The sequence below is a fragment of the Ipomoea nil genome, unplaced genomic scaffold (assembly GCF_001879475.1).
Source record: "Ipomoea nil cultivar Tokyo-kokei standard unplaced genomic scaffold, Asagao_1.1 scaffold2159, whole genome shotgun sequence".
In the NCBI taxonomy this organism is placed as follows: domain Eukaryota; kingdom Viridiplantae; phylum Streptophyta; class Magnoliopsida; order Solanales; family Convolvulaceae; genus Ipomoea; species Ipomoea nil.
Genome location: NW_017618587.1, coordinates 74,569 through 87,836, shown reverse-complemented (window position 1 = coordinate 87,836; position 13,268 = coordinate 74,569). Strand labels below are relative to the sequence as shown.

Sequence of the window (13,268 nt, the reverse complement as noted above, 5' to 3'; positions counted from 1 at the left end):
AATATATAGAAAATTATCCTTGATATATTGTTAGGCATCATGCAAAGAACTATTATTTGCAATAGCAATTTGAGACTGCAAACAACAACAAGGTGCTACTGTTTGCAACTCCAAATTGTTGTTACGAACAGTAATTCGCTATTCGTAGTAACCTATATATATATATATATATATATATATATATATATATATATATATATTACGAATATAAACATAAAAATAATCAAAATCAAAATATATAAGTATTTATATGAATATTATGAAACATATACTAAAATTTGACGATGAAAAATTTGCTTTGTTCATGTATTTAGGGAGAATTAGAGAAAGTTAGTGATAAAAAATTCATAGAAAAAAAATAAAAACCAATATAAACAAGCATTAATGAAGTAAAAATAATATTATTTCGAATTTTTAGATGAAGATTCTAAAGTTTATGAGAGAGAGAAAAATTGGTAGAGTTTAGGTATGAGAAAAATATAGGATAATGAAGAAAAAAATAATTTTATTGAATTTAGATAGATTTATAGAGTTTAAATAGGGAGAAAAAATAGAGTTTAAATAGAGAGAAAACATTCAAAGTTGTTAGAAAGAAAATTTGAAATCTTGGGGTTGATGGTCGGATTTCTAACTATTTATATTTGAGAAGGAAAAATCTACAAAAGTCTTAAAATTAAAAAGTTTACAAAAGTTCATAACTTTTTGAATACCACATGACTTTTAAAGACTCTTTAAAAGTCTTAATCGAATACCACACGACTTTTAAAGACACTTTAAAAATCTTGATTGAATACCGCCTGACTTTTAAAGTCTCTCTAAAAGTTTGAATTGAATACCTCCAAACTTTTAAAGTTCATAAGAGTCTTTAAAACTCTATGAAAGTCATGATTGAATACACCCCCCTTAGTCTCTAAATTTTTGAAAAGTGTAATTATATTATTTACACATGTTATATTGAGTTAATAAAATTTAAAAATTGATAAATAATATGCAACAGCAATTACATATTATTTTAATTTCGATATTATTTTTATACGAAAATTCGGTGGTTGGCGACGGTGTCGTCGGTCGCTATCTACCAGCGAAGGCGATCAGTTGATTGCCTCCTATGAAGAAGGCAACCAATTGATCGCCTTCGTCGGAGATGGAGATCGACTACAATTCAGCTATCACCAGTCACCGGAGATAATGTTGGAATCAAAATGGCATGTAATAGTATATTATTTATTGATTCTTTGACTTCATTGTCTCAATATAGTATGTTAACGTGTGTAGTTACATTTTTTAAAATTTAAAAATCTAATTGATTTTTCACTTTATGAGTTTATTTTACACTTTTTCTGATAAGATTGTATATTAGTCATTAAAATGTAAAGACTTCAAACACTTTCAAATATTGGTTGATAATTAAACTTTATTTCGATCTCAATTTGTTCATATTTTGAGATAAATATTAAGCACCCCTATAAAGTAGGAGTACAAAACATTGTTATTTCCAAATTTTACTTCCATGTGGCGAGTTTTGATAAGTAGGTCTCAAAATGTCTACATCAAAATTTTATATATAGAGTAAAAGTTATGAGTATAAGTAGATACACGTATTTTATAAATATACCATCATAATTGTTATTCTTGTTCCCAGAAAAATAAAACTTATAAATAAACAATCGTAATTTTTATTATTGTACCCAAAAAAATTTGCATATCATGGTAACTCCAATTGAACACAGAAGCAAGACCCCCTCACTTTGAGATGTTGACTTAATCTCGGGTCATAATTTTTATTCTTGATAGATGCAACCACCATGAGCCATGATTATTTTGTTATTGTGTCTAACAAAATTAGTCTAGCCAATTAAGAACAAATCTCTCTCTAAGTTTATTTTCTCAAATCCCACAAATTGATTTTCTTCCGTAATTAAAAGTCGTATGTAACATGTATAACTATTTAGCCAGCATTACAAAAATTCAAAATTGTATTGACATTTTGATAATTTATTTTTCTTATAAAACATATAATTCATACATGCAAAAGTCTCTTATATTCGATATGGAAATAGATGCCGGTGATTAAATTTAATCAATGAAAATGAAATATGAATATTTTTCACTTTAATTGCCTAACTTGTCTTGCTTAGCTATTTCATTTTTATTTTTCATGCACAATTAGTTGATGATACTATAAGCAAGACTAGCAAGTATGGAATTACATTTAATTAAATTTAGAATGAGAAATAATTCGTAAATTTAATCAATTAAATAAATGATTTGAACACATTTTCCTCATTCACTGTGGTACAGTTTGATGGAGCCGATGATAGGTATAATAGGAAGAGTTAAGAAAAGTAAATTGACATCTTTTTAATTACTTGTTCATTAGTTAGTACGCATTCGTAAGTATAACGTGACAACCATTTTTACAATATAGTACTCCGTATAATATATGTGATATAATATTTTAAAATTTCAAAAAAGTGATAAATCAATAATTCAACCAATCAAATACTATATATTAATCACTTTACTATGATTTCGTTGTTCAAACCGTTATAAATAAGCTAATTCTTCTATCAAAATATTTATTATGAATTAGAGGTGGATTTACCTCTAATAGTCTCCGCAAAGAAGGGACAAAAAAATATAAACTAGCTCGATCTATACATGCATACATGATCCCTTGAGTCACATATATAGCCGAATACGACTGGTTATTCGCTGGCGACAAATTGGACAGTCAGACACTATTGCACCACATTCCCTGCAAGTCTGTGATAATATACATTGACTCTTGGGTTATATATATAGTCTCAGTCCACAAGAAGCAGAAAACAAGTTTAACAAATCAAACTAAATATAGAATTTTAAGTATTGATTCGATCGCACATCAGAGCTTACCGTGTGTCCACAACCAAAGGCCATGTCCTTCATACTCGTCAAACACACTGGGCATGCCTTCATTAATTATTTACGGAAAACAAATTTAACAAAGTTAGCGCTAGGCCGGCGGCCAACTTATTAAAAAAAATTTCTAAGTCACATAAGAAAATTACATTTGAAAAATCTGGAGGATTGCATTACATTGCACATACTATATATATACATATATGTGAAATTGGAAATCAATTCAAAGTGCATAATCTATATGCTACCTGAGTTTCTTCATCATGTGTAGATGTTGAAAGACTATTTGGTTGACGATGCGTATATGGAATAGGTGGGGGTCGTGGAATTACTTTCTTTGCTTTACCTGTCACATGCCTTTTGCACAGATGATATACAAATAACGTGTGAGATATATAATTAAAATGGTTTTATATCATATTGGAGCATTATATATATATATATGGAGTTGCATAGCATAAGAATAAAAGGCCTTAGCTTGCCTTAATTAGCTTGATGTACGTAGTAGTCAATTCACAAGCACTCCACTCTCACCCATGCATTGACTTTAATTTTAGGTTAATCATGGACGATAAAAATGAGAAACTTAGCTAGCTAGCTTGTCTCAAAATATGTACAATAGAGCCAAACTAGTTAGGCAATTTGAGAATATAATACATGATGCTGTCACTAAATAGTACCTAGCTAGGCAACCACAATATGAATTGAAAATTGCATGATTGTACTACGTACCCTAGTAGACCAAATTCTTTCGCTGCTTGATACTGGATAGGGATTTCCATAAGTGCAGCAAGGGCAAACCTAGTTTCTTTTTCAGAATCAGTTCTATATGTTGACATGATGGCAGTAAAATTGACAAACTGCACCAACATCACAGGAAATTAAAAAAAAAAAAAACTATCAACTTGAGTGTGTTTGACAAGTCATTAGAAACTTAACCAATGAACAAGCGAGCTGAAGACTATATATTACAAATTCAAATACAAGAGTTCTACCTGAAAATTGTCAAATTGACGAGTAGGAATTCTATCATCAAAATTTTTCATGTCTTCCCAAGGTCCGTCACCAACACCAACCAGAACAATAGATAGAGGATACATACTGATAACAAAGACAAAAGGAGTATGTATTGTTTAATATGCACTATTAAAAAAGGTACAGGTTGCAATTATTATGAATATGCAGTTTTAATTTGCTTTGTTTGAGAATAGTTTAAGTGTAAAAGTGTAAAACTCAGCTCGATTTCAAATGTTGTTACTACTTGTGTCGCGATCTCAGTGCTGAGCGAATGAGAGAAAGAAGAGAAGAGAGAAACGGAAGAAAGTTGATTTTCATTATTGAACCAAGCAGCAGCTCATTACAACCAATTTATCCTTCAGGCAAAGTCATACCAAGAAATGGTTATAACTGCCTTCATAAGGTCAATTACAAGAATGCCCTCACTTTACCAAATTAACTAGGGGCGTTTTAGTCTTCTCTAATATCCCCCGTAAGCTTGGCGTATATAGATCATGTACACCAAGCTTAGCCTTGAAGGTCTGAAACAGAGAAGATGGCAGAGGCTTAGTAAACCCATCTGCCGTTTGATTAATGGAGGAAACAGAAAGAAGTTTGATCAAGCCTTGGTCTATCTTCTCACGAACCACATGACAGTCAATCTCAATATGCTTGGTACGTTCGTGGAAGACGGAATTCTCGGCAATTGCGATCGCAGACTTGCTATCACAAAACAAGGTGGCAGGCTTGGTTGGTGTGAGCTGTAAATCATGGAGTAAATACTCAAGCCACTGAACCTCACATACGGTAGTCGCAAGTGCTCTATATTCTGCTTCCGAGCTAGAGCGAGACACAGTTACTTGTTTCTTCGAACGCCATGATATGATGGAAGTGCTAAGGAAAACACAGTAACTGGTGATGGACTTACGTGTCTCTGTGCATGCTGCCCAGTTCGAGTCTGAAAAAGCCTTGAGATGCATGCTGGTTTGTGTAGGGTAAAACAGCCCCTGACCTGGTGCACCCTTGATGTATCTCAAGACGCGATGGGCTGCTGCTAGGTGAGCGTCCGTGGGGATGTCAACAAACTGGCTTAATTGTTGTACCGCATAGGTGATATCCGGCCTAGTAGCCGTGAGGTACAAAAGTCTGCCAACCAATCTCCTATACTGTCCGGGATCGCTGATAGGAACTCTTTCATTATGGCAAAGCTTTAAGCCTGAAGCCATTGGAGTGTTAACAGGCTTACACTCCAAGAAACCAGCCTCTTCCAAGATCTCTAGAGCGTATTTACGCTGACATATAGTTAGACCTGCATTAGTCATGTGTGCCTCGATCCCTAGGAAGTAATTCAAAGTTCCTAGATCCTTGATCTTGAATGTGGAGTCCAAAAAGCTTTTAAGGCTTCGGATGGGATCCAGTTCTGCGCAGGTGACTAGTATGTCATCGACATATACCAAGAGGGCAATAAACTGTCGTCCTTCACCCTTTGTAAACAAGGACGGATCGGCCTTGGATTGTTTAAATCCAATGTGAATAAGAGCTGTGCTTAGTTTGGCGTTCCATTGACGGCTAGCCTGCTTTAAACCATATAGTGACCTCATCAGTTTGCATACCAGATTCTGCTTCCCATTCTCAAATCCCGGAGGCAATGTCATGTATACTTCTTCATTTAGATCGCCATGAAGAAATGCGTTATTTACATCTAGCTGGTGGATGTGCCAAGATCTAGCAGCAGCAATGCATAAAAAGGTTCTGATCGTTGTTAGCCTGGCAACTGGTGAGAAAGTCTCCAAGTAATCAACGCCAAGTTGCTGTGTATATCCCTTAGCTACAAGCCTAGCTTTGTGCCTCTCGATTGTGCCATCGGCCTTCAACTTTACTTTGTAGACCCACTTACAACCAATGGGGATTTTTCCCGGAGGTAGCTTAGTGAGTTGCCAAGTCTTGTTCTCTTGCAGAGCAGTAATTTCAGCGAGCATAGCATCTCTCCAACAGGCATGCTTGACTGCTTGTATATAAGTCTTTGGCTCAATAGTTGAAAGGACCGATAAGGCAAAACTCCTGTGGGAAGGCTCAAGATGATCATGAGTCATCACCTTTGATAAATGATGTGGTGATGTTTTGGTATGCATAACACTATCACAGTAGTAATCCTGCAATCGACTGGATGGTTACCTTTGTCTATTTGAGCGACGAATTTGGGCAGGCTGAATTGGATTAGAACCACTTGTGCTATCATCAATAGCAGGTGCATGATACTGGATAGAGGTACTGCCTTCAGGATCAGTACTGACTACATTAGGCTCACTGTGTCCAGAGTTTAAAATCTGCTCATTGGCTTCATTCCTGTGATGGGATACTGGTACAAGTGATGAAGCAGGTTCCTCTTGTGGCTGATGGTGTGTATGAGGCCTAAGTTCCACATTCTCAGTTGTGGGAAGAATAGGCAGAGATGGAGCCATGGGGTCCATGGTGTGGGTGGACCGAGAAATAAGAGGAAAGTTATCCTCATAAAAGACCACATCCCGGGATATGAATATGGATTTGTCAGCTATATCAAAAACAATATAGCCTTTTACTCCTGCAGGCACACCAACAAAAACACATTTCCGGCTCCTTGGAGCTAGCTTATGTCGAGAGTTAGAGAGAGTGGCAGCATAGCATAAGCAGCCCAAACTTTCAAAGTGCTAAGGTCAGGAGGCTTACCATACAATCTCAGATATGGATTCGACCAATTGAGAATGGCCGAAGGCAATCTATTGATGAGATACACTGCATGCATGACACATTGACCCCAAAGTTCAAGAGGGAGGCCTGCCTGGAACCTTAGAGCTCGAGCTACTGCAAGGATATGTTGATGTTTTCTTTCCACCACAGCATTCTGCTGTGGGGTATTGACGCATGATCTCTGGTGAACAGTCCCATTCTTGTTGAAAAAATCCTTCAAGTCGAACTCTAGACCATTGTCACTTCTCACAGTCTTGATGATTACTCCAAACTGAGTATGCACCATTTTAAAAAAATTCTTGATCTCATCCCGAGTGTCTGATTTTCGTCTCATGAGTTTCAACCATGTGTGTCTAGAGTAATCATCCACTATAGTTAAAAAATACCTCTCCCCCTTTACGGTTTCAACAGGGAAAGGACCCCATATGTCCATGTGGACCAAATCAAAGCAAGCCATAGAGCTACTGGTACTCATGGGAAAGGAAGATCTCCTGTGTTTGGCTAGGTGGCAAGTATCACACACCAAGTTCTTTGTGTTAGAGACAGGAATATCAAGAAGGTGCAATTTATTAATAGGGAAATGTCCTAGCCGTTGATGCCATAGCTCAACATTATTACATTGCATAAGAGAATTATCAAAAACAATAGAATTGACATTAGAAACTGGTGGCTCATTCAAGAAGTATAATCCTTTCTCTTCTTTAGCAAATCCACTGATCTTCCCATGGTCCACTAGAAGGCACTGAGCATAAGCAAATATCAACAGATGAGAGGAATTTTTCAGCAACTTGTTCACAGATATAATGTTGAATTTAAATGATGGAATATGCAAAGCATCACACAGCCACAAATTGTTTTTCAGCCTTATGTTGCCCATATGTTTAACAGTGGCACTGTTCCCATTTGGCAAGTTAACCATGACTCCTTCTACTGCTTGATAGTCATTAAAGAACTCAAGGGAACAAATTATATGGTCAGTAGCACCTGAGTCCACAATCCATGTAGATGACATAGAAACTGAGTTAATCTGAGTAAGTTTAGAAAACTTGCCTTCATTCCCACTGTTGTCAGTATTGAATTTAGGGACCAAAGTTACCGCAGCGGTGCTAGAGTGTTGATTGTTCCCCAACTGGTTTTGGAGGAGAGAAATAAGGCTTTGGATCTGATTAGCTGGGATGTTCTCGGACTGAGGTGTGAACACTGCATTAGAAATCTGCTGCTTGCCTTTAGACTTATAGCCTGGTATCCATCCCGGAGGATAGCCATGCTTTTTGTAACACTTCTCGATTGTATGTCCACTCATGCCACAGAAGGTGCACCTAGCTGTGTTCTTAGATCCTCCTCCCATGTTCACTGGTTTCCTGTTATTGACAAAATTAACAGTAGCATTAAAGTCATTAGACTGGTTCTGTCCAGTCTCTACTGCGTTAGCGTGGGCGATTTCTAATCCAATGGTGTTCAAATTGGTGATGTTAAGCTGCCTTTCAAACTTCTCGGCCATCACAAATACTTTGTGTAACTCGGGAAGGGGATCAAGCACAAGGACTCCGGATTTCAGAGAGTTGTATTCCTCATTTAAACCTTGCAAAAATCTAATGATCTGGTCGATTTCTCTGTCTTTCCTGATTTCGTCTACTAAATCACACGAGCAGCGTGGAACACACTTACAGATGGGAAGGGGACGAAGAGCATTCATCTCCTCTCAGAGAGTCCGGCAGCTAGTGTAGTAATCATTAACCGTCATACTTCCCTGTCTCAAGCCATAAATTTCGTTTTGCAGAGACGAGATGCGATGTGCATCTCGTTGTGAGAATCGTCTTCTTAAATCGTTCCAGATTTCCTTGGCCTCTTCCATATACATCACGCTTTGCGCTATGGATGTGTTGACGGACTTCAGGATCCACGCCTTGACAATGAGATTGCATCTTCTCCAAGCGCCGTACTGAGCATGGCTGTATTCCGGCGCCTGGAAGCTTCCGTCGACTAGGCCCCATTTGTTCTTCACTTCAAGGGCGACGCGCATGGAGATGCTCCATGAGCCGTAGTTTCCGCTGCCGGCAAGAGGTGGACTGACGAGAATCGCGTTGGCATTCTCATTAACGTTCAGATACAGGGGATTGTCTATGTCTTCATTCGAGTTGTTCCTCTGCGGAACTCTCTGTGTGTTGATCGTCTGAGGTGCGCGAACGGGAGATCCGATGATCGGAGATCCTGCACGAACTGCTTGACTTGACTCGCCGGAGCCACTAACTGTGGCGGCGTAACTTGCTCGCCGTGGCTCTGATACCATGTCGCGATCTCAGTGCTGAGCGAATGAGAGAAAGAAGAGAAGAGAGAAACGGAAGAAAGTTGATTTTCATTATTGAACCAAGCAGCAGCTCATTACAACCAATTTATCCTTCAGGCAAAGTCATACCAAGAAATGGTTATAACTGCCTTCATAAGGTCAATTACAAGAATGCCCTCACTTTACCAAATTAACTAGGGGCGTTTTAGTCTTCTCCAATAACTTGTTTGTATAGTAACAATACCTAGTATAATGAATAATGTGTACTCATGTAGCTAGTTGCTAGCTTTTCAATCAACTATCAACAAAGAAGAAATAAAGAAAACAAAGTAAGTTCTATATATACCGGTTCAAAAAGTAGCTAAGAAAGTCCAAAAAGAATATACAGTACTGAATAATTTATGAGTTTAATAAGGATTGTGTTTAGTATTCATAATATAATAAAGATTTGACTCATTATTCCTATTATATATATATATATATATATATATATATATATATATATATATATATATATCTAAAAACATAATAAGTTTTAATCCAGGTTATGTCCTTGATTTTATGTCCGTTTTTTCTGTTAATTTTTTTTGTACCTTATGCTATAAATGTTGTACTACATAATTATTTGGACAAAAATACCCCTGCCGTTATAACTTCTGTTATCTTTCACATTATAATTATTATGCACATGCATACACAATATCTTTTTCTTACCTTCTTCAATTGGTAAGTTTGATTTTATTTAGATTTTAATTAAATATTACCATAATTATATTTAGTAATATATCATTTTTATAATTCTTACTTCATTAATATTAATATGAATTTTATATATATATATATATATATATATAGGAAAATAGCTGCAACTGTTGAAGCATTAATTATATATGTGTGTGTTGTGTGTTCAATCCACAGATACAAATATATTCTGATCAAACAGCACATATATACACAATATAATGTTTCTCCGCGCCTTGAGTGGATGGTGTACATACCTTGCATCGACAATAGAAGAAATAGTTCTCTCTTCCTGAGGGCTGAGTTCTGTATCCCTTGTATTAACACTTCTTGTAACCTTCACGAATCATGACAAAAAGTAAGGTGCTTGGATACAGATGAAACTCGTATATATGCTGAGAGATGGCCGGCCGGCCTGGAGATCGATAATGTATATATGTAGCCTGGCCTGTAGGCTAGCTAGCTGGGTGTTAGATCTAACCTGCCCATCTGCTATAATAACCAGGACATGGAATTGCCCGCCACTTTTCTCCACCACGTCTATTGCAGCATCTATGACTGGCCCATAAGATGTTGGCCCTTCAACACACATATATAATTATATATATATTTATACTACGAACTACTTTAGAATATATTTATATATAAATAATGGTTACGTTCTAGCTAATATACAATACAAAGATACTAACATATTAATTTAAAGAAATAAAAGGCCGGGCATAGTTCCTGACATAGTTACAAAAACATACTGACATAGTTATAAATATATTGTATAATACCAGATAATTTCAAATTTGAGACGTTGTTCCTGTAGCAAGCTAAGACTTCTTCAAAGCCATGACAAGGGGAATGATGAGAGTGAAAGCTGAACACTTGTTGGTCATGTGTACCCACTGCCACAAGAAGCAATGGATGCAAATTAAACTAAATTTGGTAAAGGCCTGCAGCCTGCCGGTAAGAACAAATTAAAACAGACGACAATATAATCCAATCCAAGATTGTAAATTGGGAAGCTTAGCTTAATTAATTAATTACCATCACCAAACCCAAAACAGGGAATCAAATTGTCTTCATCAAGTGGAGCCAGTGTTTTCCCAATAATAGATATGGCTTTCTCATATGGATTAGGCTGCTCACCAATTGTATGGAGGCTCCTATTGTTGAATGACACTTTGCCTTCAGCAAGAGATCAGATCGAAATAATCCATATATGCATATGGTGAAAAGATGAATTAACATATAAGTCGCATGCGGCATGCATATATGCATGCCCACAATACACTGGAATATAATGAATGAAATCGATCGATCAATTGACATTTCGACCAACCTGTCCATTCATTACTCTTTGTGAAGTCAATACCAATAATTAGATTTGATGATTCTAGACCTGATTCCCTCAAGGCTGCTGTAATCTGCATGTAGATCAGAGCCATGCATGCAATGATATGATATATTTTTGGCAAATTAATCCGTATATATTTTTAATTATTATGGACTACGGAGTATATAATTTTAGATTATGAACGGCTTCAAGTGCCATGGGTAGTAAGTAGTAACATTTTCTTCTGGAAAAGAAAAAAGATTTGTGAAGCAACCTGATCAAGGGAAGTGAAGTTATCAGGGATGTACTGGTACTTGTTCTTCGCCCTCGTCTTCTTCTCAGCTTCCTCGGTTTTTCCGACGCTACTGCTTGCCATCTTGGAAGAAAGGGTTCGCCGGAGGGAAGTAAAACTATTATTACGAGAACCAGGGGGTTGGGTTTGTCCACGGTACGATGATGCACGGGTTGTTGACGTTGTTCCGGGGCTTCTGCTTGAAGCAGTATTGCTCTGTTTACGAGATTTTGCCAAGGAAAAAATACTACCCATCGCTCTCCAGTCTCCCGCGCTTGAAATTAAAGTTCCTTCATTCGTGCATCTATCGCTTAAATTAGCTTGTAGATCAGAGTACTAGCTAGGGAACATCAACATAGAAGAAGATCAGAGGACCCACGCAGACTATGATATATTCTTTAAGTAAATTAAGTGGCATCCAATTCCAATGGCTTTACTTGCTAATGTGAATGGAATATGATTCCATTTTCCATAGAATATGTATAATATATGGATAAAATTACACTTTTGTCGTTATTAATTTTAATCAACAACTTTAAAAACTAACAATTTAGTACTGTAATTATGCAAATTTTAACAATTTGGTCTATCCGGCCAATTGTTACCGTTAATCTATTTTAATTTGTTTAATTCAGGGATAAATCCGACATTTTAGATTCTTTCTTCTTCTTTCCTGCACCTGCTGGCCGGAACCTCACTTTCCTTGCACCGGCGTTATGAATTTCTCCTTCTCTGTTGCCTTCGTCGTCGTAAATTGGTGGACACAACAAATAGGGCACCATTAGCTGTCTGGCACCACTGAATCCTGTCAATCTTCTCCTCAATCTCCAAACTCTTGAGATAATCAAACTAAATAACAATTAGCAGGGACATAATTACAACTTTACTTGAGACAAATAAGAAACAGAAAAATATCTCATAAATGATTCAATCAGTGCCAACAGAGTGCTGAGTCTTGGACTGCAGCGGTGCAAGCATTATTTTTTGCCCAAATGGACCACCTAATCTCCCTTTACAATCCATAATGCCATAATAGATTACACAGATTTGGCTCTTGATTTTTAGGAAGTTAATATTTCATAAGCTTTTGAATTTGAAAAAAAAAAGGATAAAAGCTAAAGCAAATATGTTAGGTGGCTTTTCAAGCCTGAGATTTACGACGACGGCAGCGATAGATAAGGAGAAGGTCATAACCCGGGCGTAACGAAAGTGAGACTCCCGTAAGCAAGTCCAAGGAAGAAAAAAGAAAACTCTAGAATGATCGATTTGCCCCTGAAATAAATAAATTAAAATGGATTAAAATGATTTCAAATAATTAGCTGCCAATTTGGCCAGATGAACTAAATTAAATCTTATAAAAATTGCATAATTATTAGTTTTTAAAATCGTGAATTGAAATTAACAAGACCTTAATAGTCATAAGATCAAAAGTGTAATTTTCTCATAATATATTTGTATGTGTCAATTTTATACCGAGCAGTCAAGCACATATATATTACTTGTGAAGCATGAGGTTTTACAGACGTGTCAACTCCAAGCTCTTAGCCGTTAGAGGTAGTGCTTAAGTTAAGTTATAAATAAGTCATGAAATATAGTTAGCATTATACTAATATTAAGAGATCTCTACTTAAGGCATGCTTTTAAGGATCTTAGAGATCATACGGTGTACTGTTTTGTACAATTTGGATAATTTTCTCTCTTCAGTTGCTCATATATATTTTATTTTGAGAAACATCCATTAAGATACCAAGAATAAACATTGGGTTTGTTCATAAAGGATTCAAGTTGGGAAATCAAAATCAATGTGATCATAGGAGATATTACTCACTTATTCAGTAGAGGACATATTACTATGGTTCGTGTGTTTTGTTCTTTGATGAGAGTTTGCTAGTACTTGCATCAAGTGGGAGACTGTAAGACTTTCCCGTATAATATATATTATATATTATGGGTCTTACTTATGTGGTGCAAGTGGACTAGGCCTATTAGTAATTGGT

General features: G+C 36.3%; 1 protein-coding gene across 1 annotated transcript; it reads right to left on the bottom strand.

Moving 5' to 3' along the window:
* Positions 1-2,539: 2,539 nt before the first annotated feature.
* Positions 2,540-11,614, bottom strand: LOC109149325 (E3 ubiquitin-protein ligase RGLG2). The gene is made up of 11 exons (XM_019297042.1): positions 11,254-11,614; positions 10,986-11,070; positions 10,691-10,831; positions 10,435-10,548; positions 10,134-10,231; positions 9,910-9,989; positions 3,897-4,002; positions 3,634-3,761; positions 3,150-3,258; positions 2,896-2,952; positions 2,540-2,766 (listed from the first exon to the last, which is right to left on the bottom strand). The coding sequence occupies exons 1-11, from the start codon at positions 11,524-11,526 to the stop codon at positions 2,683-2,685; spliced, it is 1,275 nt and encodes a 424-aa protein (XP_019152587.1). The 5' UTR covers positions 11,527-11,614; the 3' UTR covers positions 2,540-2,682.
* Between the last annotated feature and the right edge of the window lie 1,654 nt (positions 11,615-13,268).